General features: G+C 44.0%; 1 protein-coding gene across 1 annotated transcript in view; it reads left to right on the forward strand.

The window, feature by feature from the left end:
* Positions 1-27,419, forward strand: part of LOC144504716 (utrophin-like) — a 631,247-nt gene that overhangs the window by 158,504 nt on the left and 445,324 nt on the right. Inside the window, 8 exon segments of the mRNA XM_078230463.1 lie at positions 666-875; positions 10,245-10,358; positions 10,664-10,819; positions 13,730-13,900; positions 16,069-16,251; positions 19,842-19,976; positions 23,097-23,246; positions 24,423-24,584. Coding sequence (XP_078086589.1) covers positions 666-875; positions 10,245-10,358; positions 10,664-10,819; positions 13,730-13,900; positions 16,069-16,251; positions 19,842-19,976; positions 23,097-23,246; positions 24,423-24,584 — 1,281 coding nt within the window.

A 27,419-nucleotide genomic window follows, 5' to 3' on the forward strand; every position in this document is an offset into this window, starting at 1 on the left:
CCCCCTCTCGCTCTGCCCCCCCTCTCGCTCTGCCCCCCCTCTCGCTCTGCCCCCCTCTCTCTCTGCCCCCCTCTCTCTCTGCCCCCCTCTCTCTCTGCCCCCTCTCTCTCTGCCCCCTCTCTCTCTGCCCCCCTCTCTCTCTGCCCCCCTCTCTCTCTCTGCCCCCCTCTCTCTCTCTGCCTCTTTCTCTCTCTCTGCCTCTTTCTCTCTCTCTGCCTCTTTCTCTCTCTCTGCCTCTTTCTCTTTCTCTCTCTGTCTTTGTGCGTCCCTCTCTGTGTCTCTCTCTCTCTCTCTGTGTCTCTCTGTCCCTGTGTTCCTCTCCTGTGTCTCTTTTTCTCTCTTTTTCTCTGTGTCACTCTTTGCATCCCTCTCGTCTCTCTCTGTGTCTCTCTCTCTCTGTCTCTTGTGTGTCTCTCTCTGTGTTGTGTTCTCTCTCCTCTGTCTGTGTGTGTCTCTATCTCTCTCTCTGTGTGTACCTTTATATGTGTGTGTGAGTGTGTGGCTGTCTCTGTTGGTGCGTCGCTCCCTGTCTCTGCCTCTCTGTTTGCATCTTTCTCTTGTTTTTTCTCTCACTTTCTCTTTATTTTCCCACTGTACTTCTCACTCTGTTCACTTGATTTCTTAATTACTTTTCACACACACTTTCTCTGTCTTGGGTATCCTAGAATTTACAAGATGAGTTGACAAAGCATCAATCAGAAATGGACAGACTGGCTGCAGGGCCACAAAGGATGGGGGAAGAGCTAACTTCTGCTAAGAAGACCCCTAACCTGGAATTAGAGGCAGTTCAGACACGGTGGAGGAAGCTGATGGAAAAACTTCAGGAGGATAGCAAGGTGCTGGAAGACACAATATCGAAACTGCAGCAATTTCTGGTGAGTGAGACTGTCCAAAGTGAATGTTGCACAGTATTGAACAGCAGAGGCCTCAATCCACCAGGTAGGAGAGGGAACAGGTAAAGGCATGGAAATGTACCAGATATCACTGCACTTCCCCAGTGCTGCACTGAAGGACCCAGCCATCATTTATATTCTATATTTCCATTTCTGTAATGTTGGCTTGCCCCTGATGGCAACAGACCTCCCTCAGAAGATTGAAGATCAGAGCCCCGGCTTATACAATATATAGACACTTCAATGCAGTAGTGAGGGATTGCCACATTCTCAGAGATGACCTCTTTTAGACAAACTAAGGCCCTGTCTGCCTTTTCTGATGAACATAAAATGCCCCATAATATTATTTTGAGGAATAAAGTCCTCCTGGCCAATACACCTCCCTCAATCAACTTTGTAGAAAATAGGTTAACTGGTTATGAAGCTCAGCTTGCTGTCTGTGGGATCTTGCTGTTTGTGATTCGGCTGTTGTTTTTGCGGATCTTGGGCTTCATAAATAAAGGTACCTGTATTGAGTCCAAAAACAGGGAGGTTGTGTTGAATCTTTATAAAGCTCGCGTTTGGCCACAACCTGAGTATTGCATCCAGCTCTGGTCACCACACTTTAGGAAAAGGGTGAGGCTGCGTGAGAGGAATGGTTCTGGCAATGATAAAATATTTTATCTACAAGGTTAGGTTGGAGCAAAGGAGGTTGAGAGTAGAACAGATTGAGGTGAACCAATTTGTGATAGGTTTGGATAAGGTAGACAAGAAAAAAATGTTAGTACAAGGACTTGCAGAGACAGATGCAAGGTTTTGGTTGGGAGAAGAATGGTATATCAGGAAAAATTCTTTTGCACAGAGTGATAATGACCTGGAATTCGCTGCCTATGAGGGTGGTTAAAGTGAAACCAATCAATGATTTCAAAATGAAATTGAATGGTCATTTGAGGAAAATGAGCGTTCAGGGCTATGGGGATAAAATGGGAGAGTCAGACTTATTGGTTTTCTCTACAGAGATCCAGTATGGATTCGATGGGTTGAATGGTCACCTCTTGTGCTGTAAGTGACTCAGTGACTCTGACATCACAGGATGTGAATTTTTTGGAGAGCCGAAAAGCGCAATGAGGCACTTTATAAATACCAGCTCGTCCTTCACAACAAAAGCAGGTTTCCCTGTATGGAAGTCTTTGGGAAACCCCATTGACAATGGCGGGACCATAAGATCCCGCTGCCAGCGAGTTGTTCAAAGCCTGCCGCCACTGCGAAATATGCCAAGGAGAGGGAGAAAAATCCCACCCATTGAAACAATTGGAAGTTAGGAAATAGGCAGCCATTAAGCACATAGATAGTAGAGAAGTGAATGCTTGAAGAGAATGCAGAGAGATTAGGAGAGAAGTAAAACAAAATCAGGAAAACAAAGAACCATGGACGGAATATTATGACCCGGTTACGGTGGGATTGAGGCTGAAAAATATGCCACATTAATCAAAAGTCCATTGATTTCAGAGGGACTCAGATTCCACCCTGTGAAATTGAATTATCAAGGATCATAAAACAAAATAGTCAAATATTTCACAGGTACTAATGAAAAGTAGGTCTGTGAATGGAATGGGACCATGAAAAGAATAGACAGGATAGCACTATAGATAACAGCAGAGAGATGGCAGAAATATTAATAATTATTTTGCGTCAGTGTTTACCATGGCAATGTAACAGATCAACATGATTATTGCATAATGAGGTGAACAATGAGGTTATGTGCATTTAAAATTAAAAAGGGGATTATTGAATAAACTAAATTCAAAGTTGGTAAGTTTTGTGTCATCTACAAATGTTGATATTTTGCCTTGTACTGCCAAATCTTCAGTCATTAATATGGATGTTAGGGAACTTGGGGAAATAAATAGTGATGTCTTGAGGAGTGTACATATTACAGAGAAGGAGGTGCTGGAAGTCTTAATGTGCATCAAGGTAGGTAAATCCCCAGGACCTGATGAAGTGTATCCCAGAACATTGTGGGAGGCTAGGGAGGAAGTTGCGGGTCCTTTAGCAGAGATATTTGAATCATCGATAGCCACAGGTGAGCTGCCTGAAGATGGAGAGTAGCAAATGTTGTGCCTTTGTTTAAGAAAGGCTGCAAGGAAAAGCCTAGGAACTACAGGTCGATGAGCCTAACATCTGTAGTGGGTAAGTTGTCAAAAGGTATTCAGAGAGATGGGATCTACGGCATGTAGAGAGGCTAGGACTGACTAGGGACAGTCAGCATGGCTTTGTGAGTGGAAAATCATGTCTCACAAATTTAATTGAGCTTTTTGAAGGGGTAACCAAGAAGGTAGATGAGGGCAGTGCAGTCAATGTTGTGTACATGGACTTTAACAAGGCCGTTGACAGGGTACCGCATGGTAGGTTGTTGCATAAGGTTAAGTCTCACGGGATGAGGTAGCCAATTGGATACAAAGTTGGCTTGACGACAGAACCAGAGGGTGGTTGTAGAGGGTTGTTTTTCAAACTGGAGGCCTGTGACCAATGGTATGCCTCAGGGATCGGTGCTGGGTCCACTGTTATTTGTCATTTATATTAATGATTTGGATGAGAATTTAGGAGGTATGGTTAGTAAGTTTGCAGATGACACCAAGATTGGTGGCATAGTGGACAGTGAAGAGGATTATCTAGGATTGCAATGGGGTCTTGATCAATTGGGCCAGTGGGCTGACGAATGGCAGATGGAGTTTAATTTAGATAAATGTGAAGTGATGCATTTTGGTAGATCGAACTAGGGCAGGATTTACTCAGTTAATGGTAGGGTGTTGGGGAGAGTTATAGGACAAAGATCTGGGAACACAGGTTCATAGCTCCCTGAAAGTGGAGTCACAGGTGGACAAGGTGAAGAAGGCATTCAGCATGCTTGGTTTCATTGGTCAGAATACAGGCATTGGGATGTCTTGTTGAAGTTTTGCAAGATATTGTTAAGGCCACACTTGGAATACTGTGTACAGTTCTGTAAAGTTCTGGTAATCCTATTATAAAAAGGATATTATTAAACTAGAAAGAGTGCAGAAAAGATTTACGAGGACGTTACCGGGGCTTGATGGTCTGAGTTATAAGAAGAGACTGCCACTTTCTTCCCTGGAGCGTAGGAGGCTTGGGGTGATCTTACAGAGGTCTATAAAATAATGAGGGGCATGGATAAGGTAGATAGTCAACATCTTCGATGTTGAGCTAATGCTCTTTGGGAGGGTTTAAACTAATTCAGCAGGGGGATGGGAACCTGAATTGTAGCTCCAGTGTACAGGAGGTTGAGAGTAGTGAGGTCATGGATAAGGTTTCAAGGTCGCAGGAGTGTACTGGCAGGCAGGAAGGTGGTTTGAAGTGTGTCTACTTCAACGTCAGGAGCATCCAGAGTAAGGTGGGTGAACTTGCAGCATGGGTTGGTACCTGGGACTTCGATGTTGTGGCCATCTTGGAGACATGGATAGAGCAGGGACAGGAATGGTTGTTGCAGGTTCTGGGGTTTAGATGTTTCAGTAAGAGCAGGGAAGGTGGTAAAAGAGGGTGAGGTGTGGCACTGTTAGTAAAGGACAGTATTACGGTGGCAGAGAGGACGTTTGATGAGGACTCGTCGACTGAGGTAGTATGGGCTGAGGTTAGAAACAGGAAAGGAGAGGTCACGCTGTTGGGAGTTTTCTATAGGCCAGCGAAAAGTTCCAGAGATGTAGAGGAAAGGATTGCAAAGATGATAGAAACATAGAAAAACTACAGCACAAACAGGCCCTTCGGCCCACAATTTGTGCCGAACACGTCCCTACCTTCTAGACCTACCTATAATCCTCCATCCTATTAAGCTCCATGTACTCATCCAGGAGTCTCTTAAAAGACCCTATTGAGTTCGCCTCCACCACCACTGACGGCAGCCGATTCCACTCGCCCACCACCCTCTGTGTGAAAAACTTACCCCTAACATCTCCTCTGTACCTACCCCCCAGCACCTTAAACCTGTATCCTCTTGTAGCAGACATTTCCACCCTGGGAAAAAGCCTCTGAGAGTCCACCCGATCTATGCCTCTCAACATCTTATACACCTCTATTAGGTATCCTCTCATCCTTCGTCTCTCCAAGGAGAAAAGACCGAGCTCCCTCAGCCTATCCTCATAAGGCATGCCACTCAATCCAGGCAACATCCATGTCAATCTCCTCTGCACCCTTTCAATCTTTCCCACATCCTTCCTATAGTGAGGCGACCAGAACTGAGCACAGTACTCCAAGTGGGGTCTGATGAGGGTCTTGTATAGCTGCATCATTATCTCCGGACTCCTAAACTCAATCCCTCGATCGATAAAGGCCAGCACACCATACGCCTTCTTAACCACCTCCTCCACCTGTGGGGCCGATTTTAGAGTCCTATGGACCCGGACCCCAAGGTCCTTCTGATCCTCTACAGTACTAAGAATCTTTCCCTTTATATTGTACTCCTTCATCCCATTTGACCTGCCAAAATGAACCATGACGCATTTATCTGGGTTGAAGTCCATCTGCCACTTGTCTGCCCAGTCTTGCATCGTATCTATGTCCCTCTGTAACTTCTGACAACTTCTGACATCCCTCCAGACTATCCACAACCCCACCAACCTTCGTGTCGTCGGCAAACTTACCAACCCATCCCTCCGCTTCCTCATCCAGGTCATTTATGAAAATGACAAACAGCAAGGGTCCCAGAACAGATCCCTGGGGCACTCCACTGGTGACCGACCTCCATTTAGAAAAAGACCCATCTATACCCACTCTCTGCCTCCTTTGGGCAAGCCAGTTCTGGATCCACCGGGCAGCAGCCCCTTGGATCCCATGCCCTCTCACTTTTTCTAGAAGCCTTGCATGGGGGACCTTATCGAACGCCTTGCTAAAATCCATATAATCCACATGTACCGCCTTCCCTTCGTCAATGTGTTTAGTCACATTTTCGAAGAAGTCCACCAGGCTCGTAAGGCACGATCTGCCCTTGACAAAGCCATGCTGAGTATTCTTGAGCATACTAAACCTCTCTAAATGCTCATATATCCTGTCCCTCAGGATCTTCTCCATCACCTTACCAACCAGGAGATTAGACTCACCGGTCAGTAATTACCTGGGCTATGCCGGTTCCCCTTCTTGAAAATAGGAACCACATCCGCAATCCTCCGACACCTCTCCCGTCTCCATCGACGACGCAAAGATCATCGCCAGAGGCTCTGCAATCTCTTCCCTCGCCTCCCACAGTAACCTGGGGTACATCCCATCCGGACCCGGTGACTTATCTATCTTGATGCCATTCAAAGGTTCCAGCACAACCTCTTTCTTAAAGTCCACATACTCAATCCTTTCAGTCCACCGCACGCCCGCAGTACATCCACCCAGGTCCTTCTCCTCTGTGAAAACCGAGGCAAAATACTCATTGAGCACCTCTACCATTTCTACTGGTTCCGTACAGACTTTCCCGCCTTCACCTTTTATAGACCCTATTCCTTCACGTCTCATCCTTTTACTCTTCACATATTTATAGAACGCCTTAGGATTCTCCTTAATCCTGCCTGCCAGGGCCTTCTCGTGACCCCTTCTGGCTCTCCTAATTTCCTGCTTTAGTCCCTTCCTACAAGCCGTATACTCATCTAGATCCCTATCTTCGCCATGCTCTCTGAGCCTTTTGTACGCTTTCCTTTTCTCGACTAGGTCCCGCACAGCTTTCGTGCACCACGGTTCCTTTAACCGACCACCACCTCCCTGTCTGCTCGGAACGTTGTCCTGTAGAACTCTAGACAGACATTCCTTGAAAAACTGCCACCTCTCTTCAGTACATTTCCCCGAGAATACCTCCTTCCAATTTACTCCTCTAATTTGCTGTCTAATGTCTTCATATTTCCCCTTACTCCATATAAACACTTTCCTAGCTTGCCTGATCCTCTCTTTTTCCAATGCAAGCCTAAAGGAGATAGAGTTATGATCGCTATCCCCAAGATGCTCTCCCACTGAGAGATCTGACACCTGTCCTGGTTCATTGGTCAGTATCAGATCAAGTACAGCCTCTCCTCTTGTAGGCTTGTCCACATGCTGTGTCAGGAAACCCTCCTGAACACACCTAACGAACTCTTCCCCATCCAATCCCCTTACTCTAGGGATATTCCAATCTATGTTTGGGAAATTAAAGTCTTCCATCACAACAACTCTGCTATTACTGCATCTCTCCAGGATCTGTTTCCCTATCTGCTCCTCCACCTCCCTGTTACTATTGGGCGGCCTATAGAAAACTCCCAGCAAAGTGACCGGCCCCTTCCCACTCTGAACTTCCACCCACAGAGACTCGGTGGACAATCCCTCCACAGCATACACCTTCTCTACAGCTGTGACACTATCCCTGATCAGCAGTGCCACTCCACCCCCTCTCTTGCCTCCCTCCCTTCTGGATAGGAGTGAAAGTAACAGGGTTGTTGTTATGGGGGACTTTAACTTTACAAATATTGACTGGAAAAGCTATCGTTCGAGTACTTTAGAGGGGTTAGTTTTTGTCCAATGTGTGCAGGAGGCACAGTATGTAGATAGACCAACAAGAGGCGAGGCCACATTGGATTTGGTACTGGGTAATGAACCAGACCAGGTGTTAGATTTGGAGGTAGGTAAGCACTTTGGTGATAGTGACCACAATTCGGTTACGTTTACTTTAGCGATGGAAAGGGATAGGTATATACCGAAGGGCAAGAGTTATAGCTGGGGGAAAGCAAATTATGATGTGATTAGGCGAGATTTAGGATGCATAGGTTGGGGACGACAGCGCAGAGTCGCTGAGCAGAAACTGATAGCCAAGTTCCGCACACACGAGGACGGCCTCAACCGGGATATTGGGTTCATGTCCCACTATTTGTAACCCCCACAGAGTTTCACTGGCTGTCTTGTCTGGAGACAATACACATCTTTTTAGCCTGTCTTGATGCTCTCTCCACTCATGCTGTTTTGTTTCTTAAAGACTTGATTAGTTGTAAGTATTCGCATTCCAACCATTATTCATGTAAATTGAGTTTGTGTCTTTATATGCTCTGTTTGTGAACAGAATTCCCACTCACCTGAAGAAGGGGCTTGCAGCTCCGAAAGCTTGTGTGGCTTTTGCTACCAAATAAACCTGTTGGACTTTAACCTGGTGTTGTTAAACTTCTTACAGGAATAGTGCCAGAAGACTAGAGGATAGCAAATGTTGTCCCCTTGTTCAAGAAGGGGAGTAGAGACAACCCTGGTAATTATAGACCAGTGAGCCTTACTTCTGTTGTGGGCAAAGTTTTGGAAAGGATTATAAGAGATAGGATTTATAATCATGTAGAAAGGAATAATTTGATTAGGGATAGTCAACACGGTTTTGTGAAGGGTAGGTCGTGCCTCACAAACCTTATTGAGTTCTTTGAGAAGGTGACCAAAGAGATGGATGAGGGAAAAGCAGTTGATGTGGTGTATATGGATTTCAGTAAAGCGTTTGATAAGGTTCCCCATGGTAAGCTTTTGCAGAAAATATGGACGCATGGGATTGAGGGTGATTTAGCGGTTTGGATCAGGAATTGGCTAGCTGTAAGAAGACAGAGGGTGGTGGTTGATGGAAAATGTTCATCCTGGAGTTCAGTTACTAGTGGTGTACTGCAAGGATCTGTTTTGGGGCCACTGCTGTTTGCCATTTTTATAAATGACCTGGATGAGGTGTAGAAGGATGGGTTAGTAAATTTGCGGATGACACTAAAGTCGGTGGAGTTGTGGACAGTGCAGAATGTTGTTGCAGGTTACAGAGGGACATAGATAAGCTGCAGAGCTGGGCTGAGAGGTGACAAATGGAGTTTAATGCGGAAAACTGTGAGGTGATTCACTTTGGAAGGGGTAACAGGATTACAGAGTACTGGGCTAATGGTAAGATACTTGGTAGTGTGGATGAGCAGAGAGATCTTGGTGTCCATGTGCATAGATCCCTGAAAGTTGCCACCCAGGTTGATAGGGTTGTTAAGAAGGCGTACGGAGTGTTCGCTTTTATTGGTAGAGGGATTGAGTTTCGGAGCCAGGAGGTCATGTTGTAGCTGTACAAAACCCTGGTGCGGCCGCACTTGGAGTATTGCGTACAGTTCTGGTCGCCGCATTATAGGAAGGATGTGGAAGCATTAGAAAGGGTGCAGAGGAGATTTACCAGGATGTTGCCTGGTATGGTGGGAAGGTCTTATGAGGAAAGGCTGAGGGACTTGAGGTTGTTTTCGTTAGAGAGAAGAAGGTTAAGAGGTGACTTAATAGAGGCATACAAGATGGTCAGAGGATTAGATAGGGTGGATAGTGACAGACTTTTTCCTCGGATGGTGATAGCTAGCACGAGGGGACATAGCTTTAAATTGAGGGGTGATAAATATAGGATAGATGTCGGAGGTAGGTGCTTCACTCAAGAGAGTGGTAAGGGCGTGGAATGCCCTGTCTGCAGCAGCAGTGGACTCGCCAACATTAAGGGCATTTAAATGGTCATTGGATAAACATATGGATGATATTGGAATAGTGTAGGTTAGATGGGCTTTTGATTGGTTTCACTGGTCGGCGCAACATCGAGGGCCGAAGGGCCTGTACTGTGCTGTAATGTTCTATGTTCTATCTTTTCCCAAAGGTAGGGGAGTCTAAAACTAGAGGGCATAGGTTTAAGGTGAGGAGGAGAGATACAAAAGAGTCCAGGGGGCAATTTTTTCACACAGAGAGTGGTGAGCGTCTGGAATGAAATGCCAGAGGTAGTAGTAAAGGCGGGTATAATTTTGTCTTTTAAAATGTGTTCAGACAGTTACATGGGTAAGATTCGTATAGAGGGATATAGGCCAAACGTGGGAAATTGGGACTAGCTTAATGGTAAAAACTGGGCGGTATGGACGGGTTGGGCCAAAGGGTTTGTTTCTATGCTGTAAACCTCTTTGACTCTAATATATATTTTGAAAAAGCAATGCAGTTGAAGGAGATAAACAAAGACAAAATTGAATGGATAGATTTTGAGGAGACCCAACAGTTATGCACCATATGATTAAAAATCTTTCCAAAACTCATGTTAAGAATCACACGTGAATAATGGTTGCTTCAGCATGGTATTGGAGACAGGTGGAACATTATCCAAGCCAACCTTCAGGAGAGGAAGAAATTAGAGAAATAATCAAGGGGAAAATATAATTTTGGCTAGTCATGTTCAAAAATTACACAGATACATCCATGTTTTCTCTGACCCTGCCTCAACTTCTCATTTTGGGTGAAATGACCCTGTTCTCCAAACCAAAGAATGTTTGACTTGTCCTTGTTGCAGTGTACAGTTATTTTGATGATTATTAAGACCATTATTTCTCATTCTGTTCAATGCAGAAAGATGCAGATGTCGTGGCGAAGTGGATGGATTGTGCAGAGACCTTCTTGCCTAAGGAGCCCGTTACTGTAGGCAATGAAGAGGGATTCCAGTGGCAGGTAGAACAGTGCACGGTAAGAACAGATCTGCCATCGGATTCAGAGCTTTTTTATTCTTTGAAAAAAACTTGTAGCAATTAGAGGTTATTTATCTTTGTCTGTGATCGATTCTTCTAGATTCAATAAGACATTCTTTAATTTATAAAGATTAGATTACTCTGTTAGCATGGTATGTTTGAGAGCCTCCTGAAACCAAGCAAAGCATGAGGAATGATCATAGATACAACACCCTTGTACAGAAATCTCAATATACTCCGATGGAAAATTTTGAATTACTCAGTTTGTTTTTTTATTGATGACCTCTATCTTTATACATACAGAAATTTATGAATGAAATTCAGAATATCCAGTCAAATTTGACATCAATGGATGAGATTCAGGAGTCATTGAAAAAGCAGCCAGTGCCAGCTGTCTCCGAATCTATGGCATCTCGCATGGCTGATTACCGCACCCGATGGGAAAGTGTGAGCAACCAGGTATTGTTAATTCATCGTTCTCCAGTGTGCCAAAAGATGTGGATAATGATGGAAACTTTGGACCAAAATAAGAAACACTGAAAGGGCTGGAGATTTGGGCGGCACGGTAGCACAGTGGTTAGCATTGCTGCTTCACAGCTCCAGGGACCTAGGTTTGATTCCCAGCTTGGGTCACTGTCTGTGTGGAGTTTGCACATTCTCCCCGTGTTTGCGTGGGTTTCCTCCAGGTGCTCCGGTTTCCTCCCACAGTCCAAAGATGTGCGGGTTAGGTCGATGGGCCATGCTAAAAATTGCCCCTTAGAGTCCTAAGATGCGTAGGTTAGAGGGATTAGCGGGTAAATATGTAGGGATATGGGGGTAGGACCTGGGTGGGATTGTGGTCGGTGCAGACTCGATGGGCCAAATGGCCTCTTTCTGCACTAGGGTTTCTGTGATTTGTTTGGGCCTTGAATTTGTGAGAATATTCTTACTGGAAATGTAGGATGCTTACCCAAGAACAAGCTACTCTTAACCATGAGATTGAAACCATTCTCTAATTGTATTTTCTATAGTCCAGGCTTATGAATCTTCCTCTCTAACATCTTCTCTCCTGTGCTGATCCCTGCTATGAGCTATGATATAGCCACCAACAATACCTTGGCCAAAATCCATGGGCCATGACGCAGTGGGCAGCACTTTTATCTCCATCGCTGAAAATTGTGCTTTCAAGCAAGAGAATTGGAGACCTGAGCACAGAATAGTGTCTTACACATTGTGTCATAGAATCACATCATAGAACTCTTACAGTGCAGAAGAGGCCATTTGGCCCATCGAATCCACATCAACCCTCCGAAAGAGCATTCCGCTGAGGCCCTCCCTGCCATATCCCTGTAACCGCCCTATCACTGTAACCCCAATCCACCTAATTTGCACATCTTGGGACACTAAGGGACAATTTAGCATGGCCGGTGCACCTACCTTGCACATCTGTGGTGGGTAAGTTGTTGGAAGGTATTTTGAGAGACAGGATCTACCGACATTTAGAGACGCAAGGGCTGATTCGGGACAGTCAGCTTTGTGAGTGGAAAATCATGTCTCACAAATTTGATTGAGTTTTTTGAAGGGGTAACCAAGAAGGTAGATTACCTTGGATTACCTGTAAAGACTCGCATTCCAACCATAATCTTGTAAATTGAGTTTGTGCCTGCATATGCCCTGTTTGTGAACAAAAGTCCTCACTCACCTTATGAAAGAGCGAGACTCCGAAAGCTTGTGCTGCCAAATAAACCTGTTGATGACAGAAGCCAGAGGGTGGTTGTAAAGGGTTGTTTTTCAAACTGGAGGCCTGTGACCAGCGGTGTGCCTCAGGGATCAGTGCTGGGTCCACTGTTATTTGTCATTTATATTAATGATTTGGATGAGAATATAAGAGGCATGGTTAGTAAGTTTGCAGATGACAACAGGATTGGTGGCATAGTGGACAGTGAAGAAGGTTTTCTAGGATTGCAATGGGACCTTGATCAATTAGTCCAGTGGGCTGGTGAGTGGCAGATGGAGTTTAATTTAGATAAATGCGAGGTGATGCATTTTGGTAGATTGAACCAGGGCAGGAGTTACTCAGTTAATGGAAGAGCATTGGGGGAGTTACAGAGCAAAGAGATTGAGGGGTACATGTTCATAGCTCCTTGAAAGTGGAGTCACAGGTGGACAGAGTGGTGAAGAAGGCATTCAGCATGCTTGGTTTCATTGGTCAGAACATTGAATACAGGAGTTGGGACGTCTTGTTGAAGTTGTACAAGACATTGGTAAGGCCACACTTGGAATACTGTGTACAGTTCTGGTCACCCTATTATAGAAAGGATATTATTAAACTAGAAAGAGTGCAGAAGAGATTTACTAGGATGCTACCGGGACTTGATGATTTGGGTTATAAGGAGAGGCTGGATAGACTGGGACTTTTTTCTCTCGAGCGTTGAAGGCTGAGGGGTGATCTTATAGAGGTCTATAAAATAATGAGGGACATAGATCAGCTTGATCGTCAATATCTTTTCCCAAAGGTAGGGGGCTCTAAAACTAGAGGAAATAGATTTAAGGTGAGAGGGGAGAGATACAAAAGGGTCCAGAGGGGTAATTTTTTCATACAGAAGGTGGTGAGTGTCTGGAACAAGCTGACAAAGGTAGTAGTAGAGGCGGGTACAGTTTTGTCTTTTAGTTACATGGGTAAGATGGGTATAGAGGGATATGGGCCAAATGCGGGCAATTGGAACTAGCTTAGGGGTTTAAAAAAAAAGGCGGCATGGACAAATTGGGCCGAAGGGCCTGTTTCCTTGCTATAAACCTCTATCTTTGGACTGTGTTAGGAAACCGTAGCTCCCGGAAGAAACCCACGCTGACGTGGGAAGAACGTGCAAACTCCATATAGTCACCCAAGACCGGAATTGAATCCAGGTCCCTGGCGCTGTGAGGCAGCAGTGCAAGCCACTGTGCCACTGTGCCGAACTATTGTCCACAGTGTGAAGTGATATGCCTCTCATGAAGGCATCAGAGTCTTGATGTTGTATTAAGTTAAGGTGTGCTGTGGGAACCTGAACTACATTTTCTCTAATTATATTTCAGTATTTATGTTTTTGAACTTTCCAGGCCCTTTACTGTTGGATATGCATCTCAAAACCTTCCCTGAATAAAGTGATTCGATGAATTTATATTCAGAGGAGTCCTTCCTGGGTTAAATTGACAGATTTCAGATTTTTTTCTTGAGCCCTTAATAATGCACCTCGTGTGCAGTAATTGAAAAGGTGCCTCATTTTGCTTGCTTAATATGACTTTGATGTTGCAGAGTTGGAGTGCACTTTTTGTTGGTTTCTTAGAGTTATGGACTGCTGTGTGTAATCACAGGAATGCCAAAGTTTATTCATATTTCTATTCTTTCAGATTATATCTCTGCAGACAAAATTGTCTGAAGGGCAGGAGAAAACACTGAACTTAAGGAAAGATCTTGTGGAGATGCGTGAGTGGACCATGCAGGCTGAAGAGGAATATTTGGAGAAGGACTTTGAATATAAGTCACCCGAGGAATTGGAGACTGCATTGGACGAGATGAAGGTAAGATGGAATATGCTGGAAGATGGAAAATGATGAGATATGAATGTTGTGAAACTCAACTACCTACCTCGGAGTTTGGGAAGTACAGTTCTCAGCAGACCTTTAGACGTTGACACGTACGCTGGCGGGAACTGGCCGCATATGTGCAGTTCGAGTCTTCCTCTGCTTTCATGTCTCCTATGCATGCACTGGTTGGGAGATGGCTGCAATTATGTGGTTTGTTGATTTTATGGTTGCACTGGTTGGGAAAAGGGTCAGACATGCAAAGTTAGTGGTTTCCATGTTTTCAGGCTGGGAACCTTGACACATGCGAAGTTCATTTATTTTATGTCTTTGGGCCGGGAACCGGTCCTGTGTGCCTGTGCAAAAAGGGAAAAAGAACTGCTGAAACAGTGTGAAACTGTAGGTCAGATGATTTGCAGAGGAGCATCATTGCAGAGAAGGTGTCTCAAGGAGCAGGACATGATGAGGGGAACAGGGAGGAGGTCCCAAGCAAAGAAGAAGATATCAAACCAGTTAGTGGGGCTAAACAGGTACCAGAATAAAATCCCGGGTAGGGGACAGTGACAGAGATTAGAAACAGGTCCCGTTGAGAAAAAGGAGCAGAGCAATAGGTTCCGAATTAAAGATGGAGATCTGCAGGGAGCAAACTTGAAGCAAAGTGGGCTCAAGAGGAGCCTAAAGATTTGAGAGGGAAGCTGAAGGTTGATGACTCTGGCCTGAGTTCTGTTTGGCATGGTCAAAAATCTAAAAGTGTACTCGGAAGGTGAAGCTTGAGTGTATGCAGAGATCCAGGAGAAAAGAATCTCAGAAGGTGAGATTAAAACCCTGGAAATGAATCTTGGTTGAAATTGTCCAAGTGAGAGTGACGTGTGAGAGAGAATTCCTAGGCAAGTTTCAAATCGGAGATTGGAAACCCTGGTGCGAAAGACAGAGTTTCTCTGAGATCAGTTGGCTCACAGTGTAACAAGGATCAGGGTGAGTTGCTGATAATTCCAGAGACTCTGCATTGGTCACATCTGTCATTTAATTTGGTGTGTGATGATGCATCTGATCACAGTTTGCTTGTTAATTTTGCATATATTGCGTACTTACCTTGAATATTAGAGTGTAAGGTAGATATTGTAATTTGTATTATCTTTACAAATTTGTATGTGTCTGTAAAGATATGGCTGGGGGTGAATGAATACTGAATATTTTAATCATTTTTCTTGTTTAATAAATGTTTAATTTTTGTGGTAAAAGTTAATCAGCAGGCTCCTGTGAATTTATTTAGTAACTTACCTCCATGGTTTTAAAAAAAATAATAAAAGTTAGGATCTATCAAGCCAGGTTTCATTCTGGAATCTGACTTGTCCAGTATTAACATCAGCTGGGACCGTAACATAGAACCACAGAAAAGTTATGGCACAGAATGAGGCCATTCATCCCATCGTCTCTGTGCCAGCTAAAGAAAATTAGCAGAGTGGAAGTAAAGTGGGCTAAAGAGAAACCTGAAGATGTGAAAGGGCAGCTGAATTAGTAATAAATGAACAAAATAAGTCCTGTTAGAAATTCCTATGTTGTAATTGCTTAAGATCAGGCTTGCTTCAGGTAAAGTCCAGGGCATTCAGAGAATCATAGAATCCCTATAACGCAGGAGACGACCATTCGGCCCATCGGGTCCGCACTGACTTTCTGGCTGATATCCTACTCAGGAAGCCCATCCCTGTTACCCCACACATATACCCTGCTAATCCATACACTTAAGGGGCAATTTAGCATGATCAATCCACATAACCTGTACATCTGTGGACTGTGGGGGAAAATTGGAGCACCCGGAGGAAACCCATGCAGACATGGGGAGAACATGCAAACTTCACACACACGCTCACCCAAGGCTGGAATTGAACTGGGTCCCTGGTGCTGTGAGGCAGCAGTGCTAACCACTGTGTTGCCCCATTACAGAGCAGCAAGGTCACAGGGTGATGTTGGCAAATGTAGGGCAGGGCTACAATGCGAATGCTGGTCAAATGTCCCTCAATTGAAGCCCGTGAGCCATAAAAAAAATTGAAGTCTGAAAAATGTAGATGTGGACATTGGGCAAGGAGAAGATTTTGTCCCATGGTTGATTAGTTGCTCTTTCTTTAGGCTTATTTGAAGAATGACCACATTATTTTTCCACACAGCGGGCAAAAGAGGAGGTGCTACAGAAAGAGGTTAGAGTGAAGATTCTGAAAGACAATATAAATACCGTTCTGAAGAAAGTGCCACCCGGTGATCAAGAACTGATGTCCAGAGATCTTCAGGCTGTTATGGAAAATTACAAGAGGCTTTGTGATCGGATTGAACGGAAGTACCTGACCTTAAGGGTGAGGAATCGTGATTGCACTTTTATCAAAATGAGAGAGTGTTTTAGTGATGACATGTGGGAGCGCAGTTTGATATGATACAAATAATTTTCTATTCTTGAAGAGTGCTGAGGTATCCAGGGAAGACAGCCAGAGTCAGCTCAAACCTGACTGTTCAACTGAGCAGCATTAATGAGGGGCTGGAAAAGGTTATCTTGTGTTAAGTGATATTAATGAGGAGTAAGAGCAGGTTATCTCCTTTTCTGCGGCATCAGTGAAGCTTTGGGATCATCATCTCTGATTGAATGGCACTCATGATGAGTTGGAGCAAAGGCTGAAGAGGAGAGGGCCTAAAATCTTTCAAAATCAGAGGAATGAGCAGAGATGATGTTTTAAAGCTGATTCCAAAGCTCAGAACTTGCATAGCTGGTGGTTACAAAAAGGAAGCTTGCTCGATAAGTCTGATGTCCAGAAAATCTAAACGTAAATTAGTGCAGGCAACACTGACTTTGGGATTGGTAACACTGGCACCAACAGAAAAAGTAGCTTCAAACCGGTGGCAACTTCCACGGCAGAAGTCATCCTTTCCTTTCTGTTTCTAGGTCTGATGTTTAATTTGTTTAAATGTTTGCATTTCTTCACAGAGAAATGACATGTAAACTGTCTTCAGGAGAAGCTCACAATGCTCATTTAATAAGAATACATCAGTGGGTTTGGGGATGGGGAGGGATCGATGAGACGTAGATTTCTCTCACTCTCTCTTACTCTGTGCCTCATATAAACTTGCGAATTAAGAGTAGGTCATTTGACCCCTTGAACCTGCTCACCATTCAAAAAGATCACGGCTGATCTGTTCGTGGCTTAACTCCAAATTCCTCTGACCCCCAATAACATTTGACTCTCTTGCTATCTATCTTTATCTTAAAAATATTGAATGATCCTGCCTCCCCTGGTCTCTGTGGAAGAGAGTTCCAAAGACATGGGACCCTCTGAGAGAAAAAAATCTTCTCATCTCCATCTTAAATGGGAAAACCCTTATTTTTAAATTATGATTCCTAATTCTGGTCTCTCCCACAAGAGGAAACATCCTTTTCGCATTCACCCTGTCAAGTCCCCTCAGAATCTCATATGTTTCAATAAAATACTCTCTCGTTCTTCTCCAATATCTACAGGCCCAGTTGTCCAATCTTTCCTCAGAAGACAATGCCTCACCCCCAATCTCAGACATCCTTCTCTGAACTCTGAAGGAGACCAAAACTGTACACAGTACTCCAGATATGGTCTCGCCAATCGCTATACAACTGTAACAAAACATCCCTACTTCTATATTCCATTCCCCTGATAATAAATTACAACATTCTATTTGCCTTCCGAATCACATATTAACCTTTTCTGATTCATGCACCAGAACACCCAGATCCCTCTGTACCACTGAGTTCAACAATCTCTTTCCATTTAAATGATATGCTGCTTCTCTATTCTTCTTACCAATGTGGACAAGTTCTAATTTTCCCACATTATACTCCATCTGTCAAATTTTTGCCCATTCACCTAACCTATCTATGTCCCTTTGCAGACTCCTTATTTCCTCTTCACAAGTTACTTTCCTACCTATCTTTGTGTCATTAGCAAATTTGGCAACCATCCCATTCATCCAAGCCATTGTTATAAATTGTAAATAGTTGTGACCCCAGTACTGATCTATGTGGCACTCCATTCGTCACAACTTGCCAACCCAAAAATGACCCCAATCTATTTTCTATTGGCTAACCAATCCTCTATCCACACTAATGTCATCCTCTGCACCGTGAGCTCTTAGAACATAGAACATAGAACATAGAAAGTCACAGCACAAACAGGCCCTTCGGCCCACAAGTTGCGCCGATCACATCCCCACCTCTAGGCCTATCTATAGCCCTCAATCCCATTAAATCCCATGTACTCATCCAGAAGTCTCTTAAAAGACCCCAACGAGTTTGCCTCCACCACCACCGACGTCAGCCGATTCCACTCACCCACCACCCTCTGAGTGAAAAACTTACCCCTGACATCCCCCCTGTACCTACCCCCCAGCACCTTAAACCTGTGTCCTCTCGTAGCAACCATTTCAGCCCTTGGAAATAGCCTCTGAGAGTCCACCCTATCCAGACCCCTCAACATCTTGTAAACCTCTATCAGGTCACCTCTCATCCTTCGTCTCTCCAGGGAGAAGAGACCAAGCTCCCTCAACCTATCCTCATAAGGCATGCCCCCCAATCCAGGCAACATCCTTGTAAATCTCCTCTGCACCCTTTCAATGGCTTCAACATCTTTCCTGTAATGAGGTGACCAGAACTGCGCGCAGTACTCCAAGTGGGGTCTAACCAGGGTCCTATAAAGCTGCAGCATTATCTCCCGACTCCTAAACTCAATCCCTCGATTAATGAAGGCTAGTACGCCATACGCCTTCTTGACCGCATCCTCCACCTGCGAGGCCGATTTAAGAGTCCTATGGACCCGGACCCCAAGGTCCTTCTGATCCTCTACACTGCTAAGAATGGTACCCTTCATTTTATACTGCTGCTCCATCCCATTGGATCTGCCAAAATGGATCACTACACACTTATCCGGGTTGAAGTCCATCTGCCACTTCTCCGCCCAGTCTTGCATTCTATCTATGTCTCGCTGCAACTTCTGACATCCCTCCAAACTATCCACAACACCACCTACCTTGGTGTCGTCAGCAAACTTACCAACCCATCCCTCCACTTCCTCATCCAGGTCATTTATGAAAATGACAAACAGCATATGTTTTGCATAGTGACCTTTGATGTGGCAAGTTGTCAAATGCTATAGCAGAGGATACAGAAACCCCTTCTTTGAAGACTATTAAAAAATTATAATCATTTTTGAACAAGTATTTTAGATTTAAACTGTATTTTTATATTTTCTTGTGAGCTTTGGCCAACAAGCAATTTACCCATTGGCATAATGGGAAATAAGTTTAATTAGACAGACTGCATTCTTTTGGAACAATGAAGCATAGAGCATATACCCTATTATCAGGGGCAGGCCAGGCAGCTACAGGCAACAAAGGTTATTGAAATTAATAGAAGGATTCAGCTTCTAGCCTCCACTGATAAAGGGACAGAAAACAGACAGAGGAGATGACTCCCATCTCATTCCCAGGACTGCAGGTGTTAGGAGCAACCCTTGAACTTACCGGATTTGCATAGGTAAGGTTACTAAGCAACGGGGACGGGGAAGAACCTCTGGGTTCAGTTGACCAATGAATTCCTAATTCTTCTAGAAGGTAGAATGTGATTGGCCAAAGTAAATAAAGTGTATTAATGTAATTGGACCATCCAGCTTGGATGACAGGTTGGGCAGGAGGATCGAATCTTCAGAAATGTGCATCTGTTGTACTCATGTGATGTAACGTCAGCAACGGTTGCCACTGTCCTTGGATAAAAGTGGATTGACAGACCTGCCTCTCCCTATTTCAACTGACCATCCCTTCCCTTCAGCTCTGCCTACTCATTGCACCCGGGTTGATAAAATATCTGCTGTACTGGCTGCCTGAGAAGATGTTAATCTGATGAAAACTTTCTGCTTGTCCCTCTCTGCCACAGGAAGTATGGTCTTGCTGGTGTGAGTTACTCCATTACTTAGATATAGAAAACAACTGGTTAAAGACCCTGGAGGAGGCGTTGTATACCACAGAGAATGTACAAGACAGCCCTGAAGCTGTCAGTGAAGCCCTTGAGGTAACGCGTTTATTGAAAATTCAGATGCAGTTTGTTCCTTTGAATTAAATGCAAATGTTTTCTATCCAGGTGGATAGGATATTACAATTAAGGGTAACTCATTTAGGATGTATTTACACGACAGCTGGGGCATTAATGTGCTCTAGTTTTGCTCCATTCCAATTCTGCGGTTATATGTAAATACCTCCTGAATCTGGGAGTTAGGACCCAACCAAGGCACTGGGGGTGAATGAAGCATGTCCTCTTGAAAGCCAACGTGCATATAATAAATGATAATTAAATAGGTTATTGCAGGGTAGTGTTTCAAATCTCTAATTAAAAATCTTACCTTGTTAAAGAAACATTTTTCCTTTTCTACTACCACTAACAGTGATTACACTTCAACAATATTTTAACTTGGAATATTATTGTGATCCATGTTTTTGAACGAACATAGGCTGGAATGTTACGGCCGTTCACTCCGTTGGGATTTTCCCATCCTGCTGCAGTAAATGGGGATTTGGCTGGGCCCCAAATTCTCCGACCTCGCTGCAGCAGGAGCTTAGCATGAACGGGTGGTAAGGTTGTGTCCATAGTTTTCTGCACTTGCAGATGGTGCACCTGATGAACTTCATATAACAATTTGCTCTTCACAACTTAGAAAGTGGCTTTTCTTTCTTCAATGCACCTGGAATGCAACAAGATTTTGCAGTGGTGTTGCTTTGGCTGGTGATGAGATGGTTAAAAATACTGTATTTATGAAATGTACTGGCACATTAAGGAAAATCCCAAGGCTTTTTACACATATACACATTTACACGCATATATAAAGAGCAAGAGGGTAGCCAGGGAGAGGGTTGGCCCACTCGAGGACAAGGGAGAGAATCTGTGTGGAGCCAGAGAAAATGGGCAAGGTATTAAATGAGTACTTTGCGTCAGTATTCACCAAAGAGAAGGACTTGGTGGATGATGAGTCTGGGAAAGAATGTGTAGATATTTTGAGTCATGTTGAGATCAAAAAGGAGGAGGTATTGGGGTTCTTGAGAAACATCAAGGTAGACAAGTCTCCAGGGCCTGATGGGATATACCCCAGAATACTGAGACCGGCAAGAGAGGAAATTGCTGGGGCCTTGAGAGAAATCTTTGTATCCTCACTGGCTACAGGGGAGGTCACAGGAAGAGTTTTAACAACACCAGGTTAAAGTCCAACAGGTTTATTTGGTAGCAAATGCCATTAGCTTTCGGAGCGCTGCTCCTTCGTCAGATGGAGTGGATATCTGCTCTCAAACAGGGCATACAGAGACACAAAATCAAGTTACAGAATACTGATTAAAATGCGATCACATTTTAATCAGTATTCTGTAACTTGATTTTGTGTGTCTGTATGCCCTGTTTGAGAGCAGATATCCACTCCATCTGACGAAGGAGCAGCGCTCCGAAAGCTAATGGCATTTGCTACCAAATAAACCTGTTGGACTTTAACCTGGTGTTGTTAAAACTCTTACTGTGTTTACCCCAGTCCAACGCCGGCATCTCCACATCATGACTACCATCGACAGGGGAGGTCCCAGAGGATTGGAGAATAGCCAATGTTGTTCCTTTGTTTAAGAAGGGTAGCAAAAATAATCCAGGTAATTACAGGCCAGTGTGCCTTACACCAGTGGTAGGGAAATTATTGGAGAGGATTCTTCGAGACAGGCAGGGGGAGGTCATGTCTCACGAACTTGATCGAGTTTTTCAAGGAAGTGACAAAGATGATTGATGAGGGTAGGGCAGTGGATGTTGTCTACATGGACTTCAGTAAGGCCTTTGACAAGGTCCCTCATGGCAGACTGGTGCAGAAGGTGAAGTCGCATGGGATCAGAGGTGAGCTGGCAAGGTGGATACAAAACTGGCTTGGTCAAAGAAGATAGAGGGTAGCAGTGGAAGGGTGTGTTTCTGAATGGAGGGCTGTGACTAGTGGTGTTCCTCAGGGATCAGTGCTGGGACCTTTGCTGTTTGTCATATATATAAATGATTTGGAGGAAAATGTAACTGGATTGATTAGTAAGTTTGCGGATGACACAAAGGTTGGTGGATTTGCGGATCGCGATGAGGACCATCAGAGGATACAGCAGGATATAGATCAGTTGGCGACTTGGGCGGAGAGCTGGCAGATGGAGTTTAATCCGGACAAATGTAAGGTAATGCATTTTGGAAGGTCTAATACAGATAGGAAATATACAGTAAATGGCAGAACCCTTAGGAGTATTGATAGGCAAAGGGATCTGGGTGTACAGGTACACAGGTCACTGAAAGTGTCAATGCAGGTGGAGAAGGTAGTCAAGAAGGCATACGGCATGCTTGCCTTCATCGGCCGGGGTATTGAGTTTAAAAATTGGCAAGTCATGTTGACACTTTATAGAACCTCAGTGAGACTTGGAATATAGTGTTCAATTCTGGTCGCCACACTACCAGAAGGATGTGGAGGTTTGGAGAGGGTAGAGAAAAGATTTACCAGGATGTTGCCTGGTATGGAGGGCATTAGCTATGAGGAGAGGTTGGAGAAACTTGGTTTGTTCTCACTGGAGTGACGGAGGTTGAGGGGCGACCTGATAGAAGTCGACAAGATTATGAGAGGCATGGACAGAGTGGATAGTCAGAAGCTTTTTCCCAGGGTGAAAGAGTCAATTACTAGGGGGCATAGGTTTAAGGTGCGAGGAGCAAGTTTTAAAAGAGATGTACGAGGCAGATTTGTTACACAGAGAGTGGTGGGTGCCTGGAACTCGTTGCCGGGGGAGGTAGTGGAAGCGGATACGGTAGTGACATTTAAGGGGCGTCTTGACAAGTACATGAATGAGATGGGAATAGAGGGATATGGTCCCCGGAAGCGTAGGGGGTTTTAGTTAAGTCGGGCAGCATGGTCGGTGCAGGCTTGGAGGGCCGAAGGGCCTGTTCCCGTGCTGTAATTTTCTTTGTTCTTTTAATACGCTAAGCTCAAATTCTATTTAGTATTTTTGGAAGTGGTTGTTAAATTGTCTCTGGCTAAAACGGTTCCCATGACTGCAGCTATTCACTACTCTTAGTTCATTGACCTTTGACACGACTTGGCTGGGAGAATCATTTCAGTTACTTTGCTCTGTACTTATTCTCCCCCATCAGTCCCTTGAGTCTGTGCTGCGCCATCCAGCAGATAATCGAACACAGATCCGTGAACTGGGCCAAACATTGATTGATGGTGGAATTTTGGATGAACTTATAAGTGAAAAGCTAGAAGTATTCAACACTCGATATGAAGGGCTCAGTCACCAGGTAGGAGGCCCTTGGCAGCAAGGTTGTCTTGCTCTGTTAATCTTAAAATGCCTTGATACAATTGCTTGTGTATTCATGAAGTTTGGTAGCCATTGGTGGAGGAACTTTTATTCTGAATCTTTTCTGACCACGTTTTTTTTTGTAAATGGATAGACTGCAACAAATGAAGAGAATTGCAAGTCTATTGGGCACCCATGGAAACATGAGGAATGTGACTGCCAGGTTGTGAGGATGCTGAAAATGAGTAACACATTAAGCTTCAAATCACCATTCAAGTGTTCCACCTTGGACACCAAATCTATTTCCATGATTGCTACCTGAAATTCCAAGTTCTTTTCTCCACATAATTGCCGGAATTCTCTGGTCTCGCATGCCTTTGCTACCGCTGCCAGTGAGAACGGAGAATTCGGCGCTCAGCCAAATCTCCGTCCACAGCAGTGGGACTGGAGAATCCCAGCTGTGGGCAAAGTCAGAGAATTCCGGCCAATATGTTTAAACATAGTGTAATGCTAACCTTATAAATCTTCTTTAAATTTTATACTGAGCAGATTGAAGCATTTTAAATAATAACGGATTCAGAGAAAAAAGTATTTCTGAATTTGGTTATAGAAATTATGTTGCCAATGGGTAAAATGATAATTTACTGTCAGCAAAAACAGAAAATGCTGGAACATCTCAGCAGGTCTGACAGCATCTGTGGAGAGAAAATAGAGCCAATGTTTCAAGACTGGATTACCCTTCATCAACTCTGACCCCTCGTCAACATCCTTCCTGGTGCGGAGCTGACGGCGCCGGAAATCCAGCTCGAGGAAGCCGTGGCGTCCAAAGGGGAGCCCACAAAATGGCCTCTGCTCGAGTCTCCCGGCCCACTGCACTACAAAAGCAGCACAACGGACTGGGAAAATCACCACCTTATGAAGTCAGAACCTGGTCTGTTCATCCTCTTTCCAATGACACACTCCTCTCCTGTGATCACTAATCTTGATTTAAGTCAGTTGCATGTGATTTGGGCCACCACTCGCCTGTAGCTGGCTTCAACCTGAAAACCTCCTTTTCTATATCCTAGTTCCTCATGCTGGGATTATAAGCAACATCTTGGGAGATTTTCCAACTTGTGCATTAAATTAGGTTTCCTTGTAGTAGATTGTTACTCGACCTCTCCTGTTTGTTTTCTAGGCTGTGAGCAGGCAGATCTCACTGGAGCAGCATTTACAAATGTCTCAAGAAAATGAACAGCGAATGCATGATCTGCAGGAATCACTTGGACTGCTAGATAAACAGTTAACCTTGTATCTAACAGACCGCATAGATGCTTTACAGATGCCACAGGAAGCACAGGTTACATAATTTTTAAAAATATATATATTTAATGAAAGAACTTGGCACCACCCCATGGCATTTTCTGGGTTACCCAACAATAACAATTTACATTTATATATTGAATTTAATGAATAGAATGTCCCAAGATGAGTTAAGGGACAATTACCTGGCCAGCAAAGCCATCCAGCCTATTCCCACATCCCAGCTCTTAACAACATCTTAAAATACATATCCAAGTACTTTTGAAATGTTATGAGAGATTCACCCTTTCAGGTAATGAGTTCCAGACCTACATCTCAGGGTGAAAAAAAATCTCAAAGTCACCTACCTCTTAGCCTAAGTCTATGGCCCTTGGTATTTGACCCCTCATGCAAGGAGGAAATCGGACCTTCCTATCCACTCCATCTAGACCCTTCATAATTTTATACACTTCAATGGGCCTCCTGTCAGCATGCTCTGTGCCAAGGAAAACTACTTTAGGTTTTCCAATCTTCCCTCTTAACTAAAATTCTCCAGTACAGGCCAACCACATCTTTCTTACAGCGTGGTGACAAGAACCCCATGCAGTACTTAACTGTGGTCTAACTAGTGTTTCATACAGTTCCAGCATAACCTTGCAGCTCTTACATTCTATGCCTTGGTTAATAAAGGCAAGTCTTCTGTGTTCTGCCATTAAATGCTGGCCTTGTCAATGACGCCCATATCTCAAGAACAAATAAAACAAAAATAAATGCATTCTTGATCACCCAACTGTTCACCACCTTCAGGGATCTGTAGACAGACATACTCTCTGAGGTCCCTCTGTTTCTCTACACTTTGGTCTTATACCATTTGTTGTGTATTCCCGTGTCTTGTTAACCTTTCTCAAATGCATTAGCTCACAGTTCTTCAGATTGTTTATTACTTCCCCACCTGACTAGTTCATTGAAATCTTCCCACTGTCTCCAGCTTTCTTCTTCATTATCAATCACATGTGCAATTTTTCTATCATCTGCAAACTTCTTAACCATAACCCCTGCATTCAAGTCAAGTACATTACGTCTACAGACTCCCCTTTATCCACAGCACACGTTACTCCTTCAAAGAACTCCAATAAGTTGGTCAAACCTTTTCACTAAATCATGCTGACTCTTTCCACTTACTTTGAGTTTTTCTAAATGCCTATCTATAACCTTCTAATCAATCGATTCTAACAGCTTCCACCTGACAGACATCTAGCTAACTGGCCTATAGTTTCCTGCCTCCCTTCCTTCTTGAACCGTGCGGTTATTTGTGCTACTTTCCAGGCTGATGGAACCTTTCCAGAATCTAGGGAATTTGAAAAGTTAACACCAGTGCATCTACTACTTTAGCAAGGCCTTTGACAAGATACACCATGGTAGGTTGTTGCATAAGGTTAAATCTCACGGGATCCAGGTAGCTAAATGGATACAAAATTGGCTTGATGACAGAATAAGAAGTTTAACAACACCAGGTTAAAGTCCAACAGGTTTATTTGGTAGCAAAAGCCACACAAGCTTTCGGAGCTCCGAAAGCTTGTGTGGCTTTTGCTACCAAATAAACCTGTTGGACTTTAACCTGGTGTTGTTAAACTTCTTACTGTGTTTACCCCAGTCCAACGCCGGCATCTCCACATCTTGATGACAGAAGCCAGAGGGTGGTTGTAGAGGGTTGTTTTTCAAACTGGAGACTTGTGACCAACGATGTGCCTCAAGGATCAGTGCTGGGTCCACTGTTATTTGTCATTTATATTAATGATTTGGATGAGAATATAGCAGGGATGGTTAGTAAGTTTGCAGATGACACCAAGATTGGTGGTATAGTGGACAGTGAAGAAGGTTATCTCGGATTGCAATGGGATCTTGATCAATTGGGCCAGTGGGCTGACGAATGGCAGATGGAGTTTAATTTAGATAAATGCGAGGTGATGCATTTTGGTAGATTGAACCAGGTCAGGACTTACTCAGTTAGTGGTAGGGTGTTAGGGAGAGTTATAGAATAAAGAGATCTAGGGGTCAAGGTTCATAGCTCTTTGAAAGTGGAGTCACAGAGTGGTGAAGAAGGCATTTGGCATGCTTGGTTTCATTGGTCAGAACATTGAATACAGGAGTTGGGATGTCTTGTTGAAGTTGTACAAGACATTAGTAAGGCCACACTTGGAATAATGTGTACAGTTCTGGTCACCCTATTATAGAAAGGATATTATTAAACTAGAAAGAGTGCAGAGAAGATTTACTAGGATGCTATCGGGACTTGATGGTTTGAGTAATAAGGAGAGGCTGGATAGACTGGGACTTTTTTCTCTGGAGTGTAGAAGGCTGAGGGATGATCTTGTAGAGGTTTATAAAGTAATGAGGGGCACAGATCAGCTAGTTAGTCAATATATTTTCCCAAAGGTAGGGGAGTCTAAAACTAGAGGGCATAGGTTTAAGGTGAGAGGGGAGAGATACAAAAGGGTCCAGTGAGGCAATCTTCTCACACAGAGGGCGAGAGTGTCTGGAACTAGCTGCCAAAGGTAGTAGTAGAACTTTGTCTTTTAAAAAGCATTTAGACAGTTACATTGATACGATGGGTACAGAGGGATATGGGCCAAATACGGGCAATTGGGACTAGCTTCGGCGTTTTAAAAAAAAGGGCGGCATGGACAAGTTGGGTCGAAGGACCTGTTTCCATGCTGTAAACTTCTATGACTCTATGACTCTGACCTCATTAGCTACCTCTTTTAAGATGCTAGGATGAAGTCCATCAGGACCTGGAGATTTGTCAGCCTGCAGATCCATCAGTATTTTAAGTACTGGGAACATAAGAACAGAAGTAGGCCATTCAGTCTATTGAGCCTGTTCTGCCATTTAA

Source organism: Mustelus asterias, chromosome 15 (assembly GCF_964213995.1).
Source record: "Mustelus asterias chromosome 15, sMusAst1.hap1.1, whole genome shotgun sequence".
NCBI lineage: Eukaryota > Metazoa > Chordata > Chondrichthyes > Carcharhiniformes > Triakidae > Mustelus > Mustelus asterias.